Genomic DNA, 18,872 nt, shown 5'->3' on the forward strand with positions numbered 1-18,872 from the left:
AGAACTAAGACTTCAAGGCATCTGTCAAGAGATGGCGGTAGGAGATCTGTAAGGTGAGCTGGTGAGGACGGAGTCTCCAAAGACGTTGGCATAAGACAAAGAAGGGAAACATTACTCTGAAGACACAAGACATCCCTATATATAGAACTAAGACTTCAAGGCGTGCGTCAAGAAATGGCAGTGGGAGATCTGTAAGGTGAGCTGGTGAGGACGGAATCTCCGAAGACGTTTGCGTAAGATGACTTGAGGAAGGAGACGTAGTTCTGCATGCTCCTGTTGGTGGTGTTGGCCTGCTCCAGTCTGTCTGTCAGGTCCTGCAGCTTACTGTGGTGCTTACGCTCGTTCTGGGGGTGGAGAGGGGATAAACAGTTCCTTAGGTCATGCAAATACTTTAAATTTACAAAGACTTGAACTTTTAACCTTTAGCATGCTAAGGTAGCTGTTTGGCACAAAATTTGTATTAGTTGTGGGGTTATGCAACAGGTAGAAGGTTAAACTTAAAGAGGACTAACACAATGGAACACACAAATATCTTCTAAAATCAAGCCACCAAAAGGCAACAAAACACAATATCCCTTTGTAAAATAGATGTTATTATCTGATATAAGATGGATAAAAAATGTCTGAAGTTTTCAGACTTCAATCACTGTTCTGAGGTAAGTGCCCCGGTCTGGTACACTGAGGTAGTTACATTAATGTCGACCTCAACACTTTTAATATCAATGGCCTGTGCAGTTCTTACCTCTTCCCGTTGTCTTTTGATAGATGCCAGCTCAGATCTGACCCTGCTCAGCTGAGCCTCCAGGTCCAGGATACGGTTCTGGGACGAGCGCTCCTGGAGAGGGGACAGGATCAATATCAATTAATCAATAGATCAATCAGAGTTGTACAAGAGCAACAACAACATTGCAATATCTCTACCTTTACATGCCCTAACTGTGGTCAGGACTGCATAATTATATAATACTGCAAGAATTACAAGCAACACAAGACACTGCCCATAACATCAAATCTAGAGTGCTACCAACATCTGTCCAGTAGATATGGTAGCAAACCAACTAACATTCTAGCAAAAAATTGTGCCCACTTGAAACACAGATTTCGTGACAGCGGGACAGTCTAGTCCCCACTGTTGTCAAATTTTCTGCAGACAACTCCGGAGTTGCCCTATCGCCAGTACTGACACTGTCAAGAAAATCTGTGTCTTAGCGGGCCTTAGTGTACCTCAAACCTTGTTGGTTGTTGCTTGCCATGCCTTACCTTGTTACTAGCCTTGTCCCTGGCCTCCTCTGTCTGCCTCCTCATGTCCTGTATGGAAGCCTCCAGCTGTCTGCTGAGGCTGGCGTTTTCCCGCGCTAGCTCGTCACACCGCGCCTGCGTGTCATGGATCGTGTCTTCTCTCTTTGCGATGACCGACACCAGGTCGCGGTTCTGCGCATCAGACTCCTCAAGTTTCCTGGGAGGAAAGTATACATTTTGAATACCAATCACTCATGATACAAATAAATCCAGTGGCAAATACATGTGTCGGTAATATACAAACAAATCCTGTGACAGGCTAAATAAAAGTTCTAAACGGGAACTATGCAGCTCCAGGTGTCTTACTGAGGGACAGCATTTTGTGTAAGATGTCGGTTAGCTTGAGGAATGAATTGACTCTACTATATACATGTAATATACAAACAAACCAAGTTATCCTAAAGCAAATCATGAAGATCTTGTCTTGGCAATTATAAAATACTATAATACTATAACTTATAAAGTCATAGTTTTGTGAAATTCCATTGGTTATAGCAGTTTTTGTTCAGCTGTTAGCTACAGTATAAGACAGTCCCAAACCTCTGTAGAGAGTCCAGTTTAGTCTGCAGTGCCCGGATCTCGTCCTCAGCAGCGTGAGACTTACTCCTGTGACTCTCCAGCTGCCCTGACTGGTCCTCAACCTGGGAAACACACAGGACAAGGTTTCAGACACGGCATTGCATATATATAGGAAATGAAAAAATTTGCTTCTGCAAGTGGGATAGCAGATCTTACAGAGCGAACAAAAGCTAACAGGCCTGGACTCTAGGCTAAAGCTAAGAAACATCCACATCATTGAATTTCTCAAATGAGGCAGTATTTTATTTATTTAGATTTGCCACTGGTACAAGAAATATACATTGTCAAGTGAAAGGTAGGACAAAACAGGTGTATTAACACCTTTGGAAGTTGCCCTCCCAGACAGTGACACAATATCACATACAATATGCCTCCAACCAACCTTGACGCTGAAGATTCTCCCCCAAAAAACACCCCAGGGCCTATGCTGGTTGAAAAACAGCATAGGGGGTCCAAATCACATCACAGGGGGCCCACATGTTCAAATAACCCAGTGAGAACTATGGAAGGATTTTAAAAATGTATGCCTCTGTCCAACCTTAACAGTGAGTTCTGTGATGAGTTTGGTGTGGTCGAGCGCTCGTTTCTCGTACGCGTTGATCCTGTCCGTCATGTCCTGGATCTTAATCTCTGACTCACGCAGCAGCTCGGGAAGCGGCTCCAGCTCCGCTAGTCTCTGCTGCAGACGGGTGCGCACCTGGGGTGGGAAATGGTAACTTTAATAAGGTATTTCGGTAGCCTTTTAGAGGCCGTAGGGGCCATGGGTTGTTAATCCACTGTACATGTTAGTGCATGGTATTAGATCTCTCTCTTGCCTCCTATAAACTTATTTCTGCTGGAGACACGTGTGCACCCGGGGGTGGGAAAAGGGCAAACTTTAAGGTAAGGGCAATCTAGTAGCCTTTCTGAGGCTGTAGAGGCCATGGGTTGTTAATCCATGCATGGTATTGGAAGGCGGAGCCAATCTCTCTCTCTTGCCCCCTAAAAACTTTTTTTCTGCTGGAGACGTGTGCGCACCTGGGGTAGGAAAAGGTAGACTTTAGGGTAAAGGTAGTCTAGTAGCCTCTTTGAGGCCATATGGGCAGTGGGTTGTTAGTCCACTGTGTCTATAGGGTGCAGTATTGGAAGGATCAGATCCCATCCCTCTCCTTCCACTGCCTTTTACCTCCCCAACCAAAGTCAGGTACCCATTTTACACCTGGGTGGAGTAAGGAAAGTTGTGTAACACAACCTTTTCAAATGACCTAGCTTTCCAAGAACATTTGGCGTAACACACCGGCTTCTGTATCTGTACCAGTATAGCTAGCCATATCACACCGAAGCACCTTTCACACCTAACCTTAAGTTTGTACATCTGAATATAACGTTACGTTGTTTAAAGTAGAGTGATGATGACCCTTCTGTACTAGTGGTGGCAGCTAGTTCCAATCTAAAATAGTTCTAGGAAAAACATGTTTTTGAGATGTTCCAGTAGGACCCACCCTCTCCAGTTCCTCGCTGCTCTCCTCCTGCAGTCTGGTCCTCTCCAGCTCAGTTCTCTCCAGTCTCACATGGGCAGCTTCTGCCTCACGCTGGGACGCATTCATCTGGAGATAGGGGTTCAACATAACAGATGTTAAACATCCTGATGCATGAGGTGTTATTTTTCTCTGTTTATCTGAAGTTTTATTTTTTAAACAGACACGTCATTACACATTGACAGCACCAGATGCAGGAAAACTTGCCACACCTAGTTGCCATGCAGTCCACATACAGAAATATATATTTTACTACCTTTGTGCTATGCAGTCTGCACATTGTTTTCATGCATACAAGCCTACCATATTCCACATGCCACCGTTTTACCCTGCAGCTTTGACTTGTCTTTGAAGAGTCATACACATATAGTACTTTGTCTAGTAGCTACACTTTACTACACAAGATGCTCAGTATTTTTATGCATGCTCTACAGGAGAGATGTGCGGGCTCAGCAAACTGCACTCATGCTACAGGCTGCTAGGAGGCGATGTGACAACTACAGAGAGTGCCTGAGGTATGAGTGAGACGTGTGAGCTGTTAGGGGAGGGTTACTGGTGCAATGGTGCAGCAGGCATTGGTAAGAAATGTAGGAATGGATCTGGGAAGGGCCATTAACTCAACACAATAGCTCATAATCTTTTTAATGATTTCTGGATTTAGCTGATAAAGGTTAAAATCACGGACTCCTATCCTGGGCTACAGTATTTTCTAAGCACAATCGGAGCATATTGCTTGGACATCATGGAGGTCTTTTTTCAGTTCTCAATACTAAAACCATCTTAAAAAATTTCTGTCTGTATTTATTTGCAAACTCAGGTTGCCAGGAAGGATAACGTTTTTGTTAAACTTTAAGGCCTTTCCCTGATCCTTTCCTCCTAAATAAAAAAATAAAAACAAAACCACCGGTTAGTGTCCACACTACACACTACACAAACACTTCCTTATACAGGCAAGCGGGTATAGAGGTATATAGAGGTGGAGAAGTGAGAGAGAGAGAGAGGTGCGTCGCGTACTTGTAGACGCTGGCGGTGAAAGTCGTACATACCACGTGGAGAGCGTAACAGTGCGGACCGTGTACTTTCACCATCTGAGAGGAACGAGAGAAGGAGAGACACAAGTGTGGAGGGCAGGCCGTGTTTGTTACACCGAAACCACGTTAGCCAGAGAGTGTCAATCATTCAGGAGTAAGGCTAGTAACTGTTGTTTGAGGAGGGTGTAAGTAGAGTGAAAAGGAGGGACAGGGTGACATAGTTACACGATGCTTAGTTCTGCACACTCAGAAGATTAAGAAGCGGGTACCATCTGAACACACTGACTTCTGTAGACTCACAACGACCACATAATACAGAAATCTTGGTCATTCAAAACAGAAATAATCTCCAAGCACACACTAGTACATGGTTTCAGCTTGATAATGTAATATTTTTGCCCAGTCACATGTATGTGAATAATATAATGAAAAAAAATGTGCCTTTTAAGATGTACCTACAAAGAAAATAGCTAAAAACGAGGTCAAGAATGCAAAGCATCTTTGGCTCTTTTTTCGTAGGTACATCTTAAGTTAAAAGCCGCATTTTTTCATTATTTACTTAACTACTAGTCTTCAAGATGGATTTTTTTCTGGTTTGGATGAGCAAGAATGGACACAGTGTGAACAGAACCCACGACACAATGCCCCACGTTTGTTCTTCCTACAACAAACCTTCCTGTGGGATCCACGAGGCTGGTGGTGTCAGGTAGAGGAGAAATTAGTATGAAATCAAAGAGAGGAAAAACAATCAAGGATGAGAAAAAATCAAGGAATGTTTGCAGACAATGCTAATTTGAGAAGCACACATAGCATGGTCAGCATAAAATTTATGAACAGGTTGCCATCGGACAAGCAGATGAATTTAAAAGGTAAAACATAAATAAAACATAAAACAAAAATTGTTATGAAAAGATACCAACTAAGCAAACTAGAGAATGGAATTATTATAATAACATTTTTCTATACATTTAACATTTTTCAAGTTCAGTTCCCTATTATGAGAATTATCTTGGCCATTAATACATACATGACATGTATAATTTATATCATTTCTATAACAGTTCATTACTTCATTAATGTTTTCCAGATACATGCTTGCTAACTTAATGCCTACACCAGCATGAATTGATTATGCAGGTGTTGATCTTGTCTTATTCCTAATCCTTATAAATAGCCAGCAGGCTAAGTAAAATGTCCTGTAGTAGATGTGTGTAACACCAGTGTGTTCCCTACCTGTTGTTTGTACTCAGTGACCAGGTTTTCGTACTGCCTCACGCTGGACTTCAGCTGGGTCACATCTGTCTGGGAGGTGATCAACTTATCTTCCATTGTAGACACTTGGTTCTTTGAAAGCAAAAAAAAAAGAAGAAGAAATTCAAATTTCTAAAATGTACTGTGAGGTCACATCAATTTGATTTGTTGTTTCTTGGATTTCAAAAATAATGTTAAACTGTAAATAATTTTATCAGGTTCAAGTGTGATTGAATAGCAAAGTTCTCTATTCACGACCACTTGTATATACATTTGCCAAGATCCCATGTTTCAATGATCTGTCATCTTCATATATCAGTCATACATAAATAGGCAATCTTTAATTTATAAAAAGGTTGGCTTTTGTTAAACATGTGGTTATGTAAGTAAAGAACATTTAATTTGCTATTCGATAATGCTATTATATATATATAGAGAGAGAAGTATAGAATAAAGAATAGAATAGAACATGAAAATATTAGCATTAAAGACACTCAGGTCCTTTGAATAGTTTGATACACGGTCTTGTTACCTGCAGTCTTTCATTGTCGATCTTGAGAGAAGCTACTTCGTTGGCCTGTCTCTGTACCCGCTCTGTGAGAGTGTCGGTGTTTGCTCGGAGTCTGTCCTCCGTGTCTCGTAACTGGCGATCCAGATCCTTGTTACGTCTAAAAAAAAACAACAAAATGTCTTCAATAATTTGACATGATATTAGTCTAACAACATTGGGGAGACTTTACAAGAGACTGTGTAAATCTCCAAGATCAGTTACAAGACTTTCATGATACATTGTAACTGCTACAGAAAAAAATTCAGGAGAGAACAGACAACTAAGTACTAAGTAAAACACAAATTTCAAAAAAAATTTCCTTGATTGTAGAATAACATTATATCTGAAGTGTGTCCATTTCCAGCCATTGTAGTAAGCTTTTTTGGCTATTGATAATGTAAAGGTATAGACTGAAGTAACCCTTGACCTACCCATGAAGCACTGCGTTCTCTGACTCGACCTGTGACTTCTGCTGAGTGAGTCGGTTGTTCTGAGCCTTTAACTCACCGATGGAGGCGTGGAGGTCAGCAATCTGGGCTTCCTGACGGGACACAAAAAACAGGAAATCAATTATAGTATTGAAGAGAGACAAATCAATATCTATTTAGATGAGGCAACATACAACATGGTAGTAAGCTATTTTTGGCCAAAGGGGATAAAGTACGGGCAGCCTTCACTTGAGAGGACATAAGCATACTTAACATGTACTTGTCCGTGTTCAGAATAACAAATCGATCAAAGGTAGACACTGCAAACTCAATCCATTCATAGACATCAATAGGACCCATTGGAGAGAAGACAGCTCTTGATGGCAGCTCTATAAACACATTTACAGGTCAGTAACACCGAAGCTACCTTCTCCATGATTGTGGCATTCATCCTCTCCACAGTGTTCTCACTCTGCTCTGCTCTCTGCTTTTGCACACGGGTGGCTTTCTTCAGCGCATCTTTGTCACGGTCTGCCTTGTCCTGAGAAAAAAAAGGAAAACTTAAGAACTAAAGAACTAAATCATGCAATATTCATGCAAGGTGTAAACTTCATTCATATTTTGTGTAACAGATTAAGCCATTAGGAAATAACTGTAACACAACAAGCATCAATAGTGCTAAATGGAGCATTAATGACTCAGAGACATTAGGCTAAAGTATACAAACCTTTGCTCCCATAAGTAGCTCTTGTGTATGCTCTCTCTCTATTCTTTCCTGCTGCAATTGTTTTTCTAAACCCTGGAGGAAAACACAAAAATGACACAATGAGTAAATCAATACATGCAAACAGAGTAGACAGATAGATCATCACAAGTTTTCTTTTCTGAACAAACTTGAACAACAGCGAGTCATTTTTTTGTGGGGGGAGGGGGATCTATTTAGGAAAAAAGTTCTGAACTGCAAATTTAACATGAAGCCAGGATCATACACAGGTAAACAGGACCTTAGAATACACAGTATCAGGGAGTGATTGTAGCTCAATTCAAGTTTTCCTCCCTGTCCTGTTTACATCTTCAGGTATAGTGGCTAATTTTTGGCTCAGAAATGCCCAAGACTAAGGAAGCAAACTGGCACAGGTTTATCTCAACTCAATTGTTCCTCACCCTGATCTGCACGGCCATCCTGTTGTTATCAGCCTCCTTACTCCTCAGCTCCTTCTGTAGATGGGCTCTCGTCGTCTCCAGCGATGTCTGGACATTCCCCATCTGACGAGCATTACCCTGGAGATTAAAAAACAAATAAGTAGTGTTTAACCCAGCAGAACAGAAAAAACATAATTTCAACTATTACCACATAAAGCAATCTTGGAACTAAAGGATTGACTCAAACTGTAAAACTTGGAAGCTTAACCACTGTGTTCACAGTTAACACATTTTCAGCACCAAGGACAGGTATGAATCTTTCAGAGTTTCAGACATTTTGCAAACATGTGGACAAGTATAGAATGTGTGCTGTCAGTGAGTTCACAGGCCTTTAATCTATTGCCTAGTTCCATTTTAGTGTAAAACCTGGTAGCGTGTCCCATATGATTACAGCTAATACCTTTTCAGCACCAAGGACAGGCACATTAGAGCTTTAGAAGTTTTGATCACAAAACAGTGAACAAAAAAAGGAGACAACTGTAAGTTAGGACTGACCCGCTCTGCCTCTAGCATCACCAGCGACTCTTCAAGCTTTCGTTCCTTCATCAGAAGGTCGTCCCGCAGGCGCTGCATGCAGGCAGAAACACAAGCAAGCTGACAGAGCGCCCAACAACCAGCACATGCACTAACTGTAGTACTGACCATATATTATACACAAAGTACATAACACTTCCTAACAGTAAGATAGTAATTTTGTCTTTTCAAACTGGATAGAATTATAATAAGCAAACGTATAATAAGCACCCTTCATCAGTGCAACTTGCATGTTTTCTTACAGTTACTACGTACCCTGGATGAGTAGTCTTCACAAACGTTTCCTAATATTGAATGTTAACAGTTAGCAAACAGGGTGAGTGCATTGCAGAATGCACATCATCTTTTTATATGGTCAGTTGTGAAAGTTATAGTCACCATGTTTTACATTACACCAAGCAAAAGCAGTTGAAGCACTGTAACAGTTCAAAATTACAAAGATAAAGTACCTGTACACCTCTAAAGTAGTCTACAGTAGACATTGTGACCACTATTTCAGCACATCTGATGGTGCCTTAGATTATTTTTTTTCATTAACCCAAGCATTAAGCATCCTATCTATCACTATAGACACTTAATGCTTGGGTTAATGAAAAAATAATCAAAGGGACCATCAAATGTGCTGAAATGGCAGCCACAATTGCCTAGTGGTGGTTCAAATGTGCAGTACAATTTATTGTAGACAACAAAACTGTCTTGATCTGACACTCAGCAGTGACTTGAGTCCTGTCTATAGAGATAGTCTGGACTTTTAATGCTTGGGTTAATTGAAAAAATAATCAAAGGGACCATCAAACGTGCTGAAATAGTGGTCACAATGTCCTAGTGGTGGTTTGAGTGTGCAGTACAATTTATTGTACACAACAAAACTGTCTTGATCTGAAACTCAGATTGCTGCACCAGCAGTGACTTGAAGTATTATACTGTACAGATAACTGACTGTTATACTGACCACGTTGTCAGCCTCCACATCAGTTAGTCTTCTCATCAGCACATCTTTCTGCTCTATAACACGAGATGCGTCTGCCTGTAGGGCACAGAAGGGGGAAACAACATGCACGGGTTACACTCTCACTCCCACTCTGTTCTTTTTCTATATTGCAAGTAGAAATTGTAAGCTGAAATGGCCTTGCTATAAACAAACTGCCCACCAGAAGCCTGACATCTTTCCACATCACTACAGCTACAGCATTATGGTTAGAAGGGTCCATACATTATGAGTCGCACAGACATGCATGTGCATGCATACAGTCACATAAGAATCACACACATACACAGTCATTTACCATCTGGTTAACAACTTTCTTTGCACACAATCAGAGAGTTCATACAGTACCTACAAGTAGATAGCTTGGCAGGGTCCTTGCCAGGATTTTGTCACAAAATTTTGAAATTCATGATTCATGACCAACTGAAAAAGCATTTCCTGCATTTTGACAGCCCAAATTTAATGTTGCCCTGCACGAGGAAGGTGGCAGGCAGTTATCAGCTAACTTCAAAGACTCTGGTTGTGTGCAAAGAACTTTCAAATTGTTAACCTGTATATGGACCCTGTGCCACCTTATAACAGACAACAGAGTCTAGTGTTCCACATACCCCACTTCCCTCCTGCGCATGCAGGATGCACGGACCCTGGCATATCACACACCAGGGTACGTATGGCTGCACCAGGAAACGTGAGACAGAGAGTTTCAGGGGTTAGACAGTGTGTTTCACAGCTTATCTGGAGTTGTGTTACAAGGAGAAAGTCTTCAGAATGCATGGTAGGATTCAGTTCACTTAAAAAACTTAAAGTTTGTCTCGTATAATATCTGCCAAACAGACAAATCATCTTAGACTAGCATAACGAACACAAGATGTACTTCCTAGTGCAGACACATAATACATGACTGTACAATTTTCAATTTTCTAATAAAATCCCTTGTACCAGGAAGTTAGAGTGAACAGTAACAAGAGAAGAAAATCAACCAAGGAGAGACGCTGTCTACATTCAAAAAGGAAACAGATGAACCAGGCCTGAGTGTGTCTGATTACCTCCTTCCTGTACTGGTCCTGCAGCAGAGTCCTCAGGGTTCTGTTTGTGGACTCAAACTCGTCCAGACGCTGCATCAGGAGGTCCTTCTGTCTGGCCAGCGTGATGGAGTCCTCAGCCGACATCCTTTTGTCCTGCAGAACAGATTGATGTTTTTTTTTTCTTTTACACTGGTCAAACAGCTACAGTGCACTGTTTTTGGTGCTCTCTAAAGGCCTAGAATTTGTCCTAGTATCAGGAAGCTTGAGTACAATCCTACAGGTAAGGTAAACTTTGTATAGTTCATAGCTGTGGGTGCTATATTGAAAACTACTGAATATCAAGCCGAATTTGCAAACTCACTAGGGCATGTACCTTGACTAAGGGCTAATTTTACAAAATATTAATATAGTTAATGGCAGAGCAAAAAATTCTACAAACAGTTAACAAATTATTTAAAAAGTTGAGGAAAGTTATCTTAAAGATATTTCAAACTATACATCATTTTGGCATTTGAAGAGTAGAATCCTCTATCGACATAAGAGGTGTATCTCACATCACGTAGTCTGCGGATGGTAGAGCGTAGTTCCTCCAGCTGCTGTGAGGCTGCTGACCCGTCCATCTCTGCCTGTGTGAGTTTCCTCAGCAGCAGGTCCTTCTCTGCACTCATACGAGACTTCTCTGAACTGTCAGGAACGTAACAGAAGGGCGTTATTTATAAACCCACGCAACATGATACAAAGTTGATACACAGTCACGTCTCAGTAATCTAATTTGTTGCTTAGACTAAGAAAAAACCAAGACTGGAACATCAATTGTTTACAATATGAAAGTATGGGAAAGAAAATGTGTACATTCTAAGTTTTATACACTGTCAGGTATATTCAGTGGATTAGTAATATGTGGACTGTCCACCTTGGACATCAGATTCAAGTTTTTGTTCCGGACTTGAGTTGGTTTTCGTGATGCACTCTTACTTATTTTTCCTTAAGAATGTCCAATACATTGGTGTGGCAAACATTTAGATTTACTCACAAATAATAATAAAACTAAAACATGAAACTGGAATCTGGGACTATTAAGTTTAATCATATATAATTCAGAGTCGTAAATCAGAAGTCTGCTTGTCAGATCTACCTGGTGAGAGCGACTGAGTCCTTGAGTCTCTCCACGCTGCGGCGCAGGCGCTCGTTTTCCCGCTCCGTGACGGTCAGGTCCGTCTTCGCCTCCCTCAGCTCGTGCTCCTGTCGCAGCAGGGCATGCTGGGATACGTCAAGCTTGTCCTTTGTCCTGTCCAGCTCTCTTTCTTTCCGAGCCAGATCAGCCTGAGGAAAAATAAATCAATTTAGTATTCAATGGATTAAGAAAATTAAGGAAAGAAGTAACTTGCATGTACCTTTCATCACTTCTGTTTCAGCTATGAGTATTGGAGCTACTCAAAGCAGTGGCATCATTTTACAGTTGAGAAACAATTATAAGTAGCACAGAAAAATTACAAGACACAATACAAACTGTGGTAAATTATGAATTTAAGGTGTGTTTTTATGATTTCTCAGTAAGACTAGCCACTGTGAAAACTACCAGGGGAAATACAGGGAAATCCCCCATGGACATTTCATGATTCACACACCACCAAAATGCTATGTCTATTAAATTATTTCTCGTACATGAATTAGGAGGTTTTCTTCTTAGTACCTCGTTCCTGAGTGTGCCCATCTCCGTCATGAGACTGTCGATCCGTTTCTCGTACTGCCGAGCGTCGGCGTTCCTCACGTCGTCGGCGTCAGCCTCCAGGTCAGATCTCCTCAGGGCAGACCTGTCCGCTGGGTTAATCTCCAGTCGAGCGGAGTCTCCCTGCAACAAACATCAGGAAAATTTACAGATGAGCCACGTACTGTAAGAGATTTGAAACATACAAAGATATCCTGAGCTTTCAAAGTTCAACTTCAATCATTTAGAAACTGTATTACCTGAGGGTATGATGTTACAGCAAATACATTTTGTACTCAAATACAAAATGTATACACCTAGTAGGATGCACGACTAACGGTTTTCCACACACAGATAAAAATAAAATGATTCTCCTAAGCTTTCTCTAAGACCAAAGAAATATGATTAATAAAATTATGAGGAATATGATTAATTACTTTTGATTAAAGATAATTATCTTGGCAACATCCTGCAGACTTCACCTTAATATTAGCAATAAATCAAAGGCCTGACATCCAAGACTCCTGTCTGGATATATAGCACAGCCTCAAGCTAGCTAGATACTACACGCATGCATACGTACAACAAAGTGTTTGTCGCAAGTATCAATCTACATGCACAGCTATCCCAGCATCATTAGACGAAGTGTGACTAAAACCCTCATCGGGCCTAAAAGCAGTTACTGTAGTAGTATATCATAATGCAACTGCATATTGGCTACCATCCAAAACAGTGCAACACCATTATCACAGCAGGACTGGGTATAATGTGGAGCCATCCCTGCCAATTAGGGTATTGGGTTATACAGAACTGCACAGCTCTAGTCTAATGGAACCAACTATTTGGAATTTCCTTCAGTGGAATTTAAGGACCAATTACAAACCTTTTAGGGCTTTTAAATCACATTCTCCTATGAACTACTGCTGACAGTGGGCACTTTAAATGCCTACTAGTCGCACCAAATAGTATGATAATCAAGTATGGCCATTCAAGAAAACATTTTTAAATTAGCAATTTGTTTGAGTTAATAGTCTGTTACTGTCAGATGAATAAAGCAAGAACTGAGATCTACAGACACGTATATGCAAGTAAGTTAGTGTAGGACTCAGGTGAAGATGAGAAAAGATGCTTCAGATAAGTAAAAACTGTTCGGCTGTTTCACAATTGAGTGTACCCATTTACTTTTCCACATGTTACCAGTTGATAGCAAAGTCTACATGATATATTGATGTTTCAGACTTATATTTCCCAAAAGCTGGTGTGACAAGGAACATTACAATAAAAAAAGTAGGGAAATCGGTCAACATTTGGCGAAACTATCGACAAATATCTTACTTAAAAATGCCCCATTTTCAGTGTTACCAGCCGTCATTCAGTTTTTTCACATAATTTCTAACCATTGCTGCAGACATCACAAATATGGTTGCTAGCTTAAGATTTCTTATTTTGTACAAGCAGGCATATGTTTACTAGAGATTTGTTACCAATTTTTGAAGATACACCACCTTTTTTTTGCCGGGAAGGTTATTTTTCACTTTTACCCCCATGTTACCAATTTTAGTGAAATATTTACTTAAAGATTGCAAGGTCTTTAGCATTGTTTAATTATGCTGTTATAAGTGCTAGTTTGACATGTAAAGGTTTAATATGATGTATGTAAAAGAAAAAAAATTGAATGAGATCATTCCTACTTTCATCTGACTCACAGCTAAGGATTGAAGTACAGGCTGCCATTTTCCGAAAAATTTTGTCCCGTCCGTACCCCCTCTTGATTTCTACATTAAGTAAATACTATAAGCTTCTAATTGTGATGGCTTATAAGTCTCTATTGGCATATACCAAACCACCATAGAAACCATTTCTGTGATAAAGACTTTGCCTGATATAGCACAACAAACCCCCAAATGTCCCGTCCGTACCCCTGTCCCGTCCGTACCCCCCACCTGTCCCGTCCGTACCCCCACTTTTAGTTTTTAGCCAAGTACTGTGGAAAATGGCATTCCAATTGCTTGAAATACACATAGTAAAACCTTAAAAGATAGAAACATTTGTCCTCCTTACTAAAATTAGTAGTTTTTCATGAATTCATCAACATTTGCTTTCACCCGGAGGAAGCTCTTGTGGACATTGTCTACTCCGGACTCACGTGCATGTGAACCAACTTTAGAGAACTGTTCTGGTTCTCTGAAAAATGTATTAACAAGCCAAGGTGTAAAAGAAAACATACCAGTTCATGTACATTTTGTAGCTGTGCTAGAAATTAAGATTCCTTCAAGGGAGGAGGGTTGGCCAATAACTCTGAATTTAGACTACAAATCCTGCAGCGCCCCCCCCCATTCTTTTCTTTGAGCACACTCAAATATATAAATGTACAGGTTCTGATATGTTATATTATGTTATTAATGCTGTTACTAATGTTCCCAAAGCCTTTTTAGCAATATTAGTAATTAGGATCCTTAATACCTACTAGTACCATCAGCTGATTTTTTTAAGGAAAGCCCTAAATTATATAAGCCAGAAAAAGTTTCTGTTCATACTATAATATACAGAAAATTCTAATTAGAATGTCCAGCTCCCTTTTCCTTAGTCTAGACACTATTACAGTGTTTGTAGATACTTCATTTCACTGGTATTAGTGAATAAATGTGTTTCAAAAGGTTTGGACAAGTCCCTGCAGTATCAGTCTTTTGACCCATTGTGTCCCGTCCGTACCCCCACATACAATCATAAAAATGATCATTGAAAAGTCCATTGATGTGTTTCCAAGATATATAAGCTAGAACCTTTTGTAGAAATATATACAGAATGAAATAATAACAGAGTTAAGCTTCCAAATTGCCTGAACTTGAAAATTTGGTATTTGACCTTTCCTTGAACATGAAATGGCAGCAAGTTGTTTTCCTCGCAATATAATAAATGACCAGAAAATGACACAGCAAGGTGTTACTGCAAATCAAAGTCAGTTTTTTGGTGTTGTGGATACTAGTAATGGAACATAATGTGGAATAGTGTTTATCTTTTGTTCTTTATTTGGGTATATTCTATGTAACTTTACATACAGTCTTGCAGTTGTCCCGTCCGTACCCCCTTAATGACCCATTATGTAAAAGACCTGTATCACAGTGACCGAGATGTGTTGTGCAGAGATATTTTAGGATATGAAGCCCAAAGTATGTACCTTTGAATTGCCAACATACATTTTGAAGTATATGAAAGTTGATTTTTCACTCCAAGTGACAGCCTTTTGGTACACTCAATTGTGAAACAGCCGTGTTAGAAGTGCAGGCAGCAATATAAATTAGCTGGTCAACTTTTTTCCCATCTACATGTAGTTTGAGAGTTAAATTAAAGTTTGTAGTTTGAATAACTTTTTTTTAATTAACAGCCTGGGTACTAGTACATGCAAGCTTTATTGTCTCGCTGTGAACAGCACTAGTAGATGTCTGTACTAACTAATTACTGGTAACTAGTAACTACATTTAATTGTGTTGTAGCAATTGCAAGATATAGCAGAAGTGTAATGAATCAGTACACAAACACATGCAGTCTTTCCACATGCATTACTTCTTGCTTTATTCTTTGAGATGTGATGTCCATCCAACCACCAAGATTTCGTCCTTATAAACCCCAAAGATCTAAGCCACCAGCAGTGCAGGTTTGCTGCCACCTGAAGTTACCCAGCTCCTCTCACCTCCAGCCCGTACCCCTTTCTCTTCATCCAGGACAACCACAGATCGTCCAGACTCTCTCGCTGTTTTTTCTTAGTCCTGAACTTTTTACGCCTTCGCGGGGTTAGCCAGGGGTACTGGAATGTACATGTACACAGTAGTCTTGAAGTTAGGTTTGTTCACTCTAAAGGTTCTGAGTTCAAATCCCTAGAACTGGCCCCAAGGATGTGCCCTTGGGAAATTTTTGTTGAAATGAAAAAAAAGTTTAGCCTTCACTAGGATAACCAGGGGTACTGGAAGGTAAATTGTGCAGTGTTCTTGTGGTTAGGTAGGTGTGTTGACTATGATGTTTTGAGTTCAAATCCCCTAGCACTGGCCCCAAGATTGTATTGTGCCCTTGGGAAATTTTTGTTGTAATGAAAAAAAAGTTTAAATAGCCTTCGCGGGGATAACCAGGGGTACTGGAAGGTACATTGTGCAATGTTCTTGTGGTTAGGTACAAATGTATGTGTGTTGACTATGATGTTTTGAGTTCAAATCCCTACGTACTGGCCCCAAGGATGTGCCCTTGGGAAATTTTTGTTGTAATGAAAAAAAGTTGAACAACTTGCAATCTGGCAAGCTAAAACAAGTAATAGAGTTAGCTTAGGGTTTTGCTGAATAAACGTTCTGAGTTCAAATCCCTAGAACTGGCCCCAAGGATGTGCCCTAATGGGAAATTTTTGTTGTAATGAAAAAAAAGTTTATCCTTCGCAGAGATAACCAGGGGTACTGGAAGGTAAATTGTGCAGTGTTCTTGTGGTTAGGTAGGTGTGTTGACTGATGTTTTGAGTTCAAATCCCTACCTACTAGCCCCAAAGCTGCTCCCTTGGGAAATTTGTTGTAATTGCAAAAAAAAGTTTAGCAACTTGCAATCTGATCGGAGTGGCAAGCTATATAACTAGTATAAGAGTTATTCAAGGCTGTAAAAAAGTCTGAGTACCAAAAATAAATTTCCAGCCTAAATGATGGGCCGATTCCTCCCGAACAAATTCCTTGAAAATTTCCACTCTGAGAATCAGCCGACTGTGAGATGAGATGTCACCACATCCCATTCTGTCTGCCTCAGTGGCGATGCGGCTGGGCGGTTTAATTCTCCCAGGAACGCCCCTCGCCGCGCGATCCATATCTTTGAAAGCCCCCCTGGCATTTTACTCTCGTTCTGAAGATTAATGGTTCGAGATAAACGCGCTATCTTGTCACATCATCACTCGTAAACGGCTCAACATGGCGCGGTCCCAAAAGATGGCGAGGTTTCATTCTGTTACAATGATATCGAACTGAGCATGTAATTTATTGGAATTGTCTCATGCTCAATTTCATTTACATTCAAATTGCAGCTCCTCACATTATTTCCAAGTTGGCAACGAAGAAATGGACTCAGAGTCTACAATGAGGGTGCAAATTGACACTCAGAGCTTAAATTACTGTTTTTTTTCCAGACTAGCATAATACTGCAGCAAGGTTTAGTAATTCTTAATAAATTGTATTACTAATTATAATGATTGTATTCTGCTATAAATCAATACTGGCATGTAATTACATAATGGAATATTATGAAGAATTCAATATGCTTTGGGGCCGCATACGACTCTACTTACTATTATTATATTAAATTATACATTTTTTTTTATAAGTGTTGTGTCCTGGATTTAAACATTAGGTGCCAGGTCCAGCACAGCAAGTTGATCTTCAAGTTAACATGTACCTGCATAAATCATCACAATACAAAGATGTACATGAATGCAGGACTGGTACAAGTACATTTTGTACTAATGGAGCCCATCCTGATGTCATCATGCCTTTACTGTAAAGCCCTACACCCTAGAGTGAAGAATCACCCTGTCCTTATCATCACCCTCAGCCACAACAGCCACAATCTTCTCAATTTACCTGAGGGAGCGGGGTAGGTTTAAGATCTCACCTACAGGTAATACATCTGGTATGTTATACACCACGGCACACTTCAATGTCAGGCTTGGTTAACCTTTCTAGCTTTCTGATTCTGCCTGGAGTCAATCTGATTCTGAAAGTGGCGCTTGGGGATGCTATAAAAAAGTTGAAGCTGCAATATATTTAAAGGTTTTGGTACAATTTTCATTTCCAATGAACAATTTTGAACTATTTCCAATTTGCAATGACATTTGGTCTCATGAGATTTGGTACGAAAATTCTGCATAAAACTACATGACATGTATGATAGTTGGAGTTTTTCATGAAGGAAAATTATGGTTTCAAAATAAAATGTATGATTGAAAATTAAACACGGAACATTTTTTCATTACCAAGGGAATGTCGAACTCAAGGAATTTAGCAAAAATAGATTTTTCACTCAGATAATACTACCAGGTCTATCAGTGAATACTGTTACAGTTGTAGTGTTATCAATGCTGCCATTACAAATACCCCGGCTGCGTGCCCCATGGCCAGCATTAGGCCGTACAAATTACAACACAGGCCTAAACCCCAGACTTGAACTTGACCTGCAGAGATACAGCTGATGACTTGGATGCATGCTGGGGCACAGAGGGGGCTTATAAGTTATATCTAGCTGAAAGTTGAAAATTGAAACGAATTCAGAGATCTACTAGTACTAGTAGACACTGAGTCTAGATCTCTGAATAATTCAATTTCAGAGTCTGATTGCAGTCATCATGGCTCAAACTTTTATGAAGGTTTATAGACATGAGGTAATAAAATAACAATTACTGAAGGAACTGGATAGATTTTGAAATTATATCCAGTTGCTTCAGTATAAGTCGACTATAACTGTTATCTTGGTGCCATGGGTGATATTTTACACACGTCTTATTAAACGTGAGTCTATAAAGATATTAGTACATGTAGGTTAGCCCAATTTGATATAGAATGAAATCAATCTTAATAATATGCATACACATCAGTGCACATAAATCAGAATAGGCCCATTATCCATGGAGACAGCCTGTCCTGAACTTGACCTCAGGAATATGATAGAGAATTTCAGTGTGTGAAGGCTGGGCCTCAGACAGGTCTTACACTGTTACAGTTTGTGGGTGTCTGTTTCAATCTC

General features: G+C 40.1%; 1 protein-coding gene across 1 annotated transcript in view; it reads right to left on the bottom strand.

Annotated features, from left to right (window-relative positions):
* The window catches only part of LOC109484314 (outer dense fiber protein 2-like), a 25,790-nt gene continuing 6,918 nt past the window's right edge, over positions 1-18,872 (bottom strand). The window contains exons 4-22 of the mRNA XM_019787570.1: positions 12,099-12,257; positions 11,541-11,728; positions 10,960-11,089; positions 10,427-10,558; positions 9,345-9,419; positions 8,354-8,425; positions 7,820-7,936; positions 7,383-7,454; positions 7,083-7,196; positions 6,659-6,768; positions 6,210-6,345; positions 5,660-5,770; positions 4,442-4,483; positions 3,360-3,464; positions 2,417-2,575; positions 1,840-1,940; positions 1,261-1,456; positions 743-835; positions 1-344 (exon numbers count right to left, since the gene is read on the bottom strand). Of these exons, the coding sequence (XP_019643129.1) occupies positions 168-344; positions 743-835; positions 1,261-1,456; positions 1,840-1,940; positions 2,417-2,575; positions 3,360-3,464; positions 4,442-4,483; positions 5,660-5,770; positions 6,210-6,345; positions 6,659-6,768; positions 7,083-7,196; positions 7,383-7,454; positions 7,820-7,936; positions 8,354-8,425; positions 9,345-9,419; positions 10,427-10,558; positions 10,960-11,089; positions 11,541-11,728; positions 12,099-12,257 (2,289 nt within the window). The 3' untranslated portion in view covers positions 1-167. The remainder of the gene's footprint in view (positions 345-742; positions 836-1,260; positions 1,457-1,839; positions 1,941-2,416; positions 2,576-3,359; positions 3,465-4,441; positions 4,484-5,659; positions 5,771-6,209; positions 6,346-6,658; positions 6,769-7,082; positions 7,197-7,382; positions 7,455-7,819; positions 7,937-8,353; positions 8,426-9,344; positions 9,420-10,426; positions 10,559-10,959; positions 11,090-11,540; positions 11,729-12,098; positions 12,258-18,872) is intronic.

This window comes from Branchiostoma belcheri, unplaced genomic scaffold, assembly GCF_001625305.1.
Source record: "Branchiostoma belcheri isolate BF01 breed outbred unplaced genomic scaffold, Haploidv18h27 scaffold7, whole genome shotgun sequence".
Classification (NCBI taxonomy): Eukaryota; Metazoa; Chordata; class Leptocardii; order Amphioxiformes; family Branchiostomatidae; genus Branchiostoma; species Branchiostoma belcheri.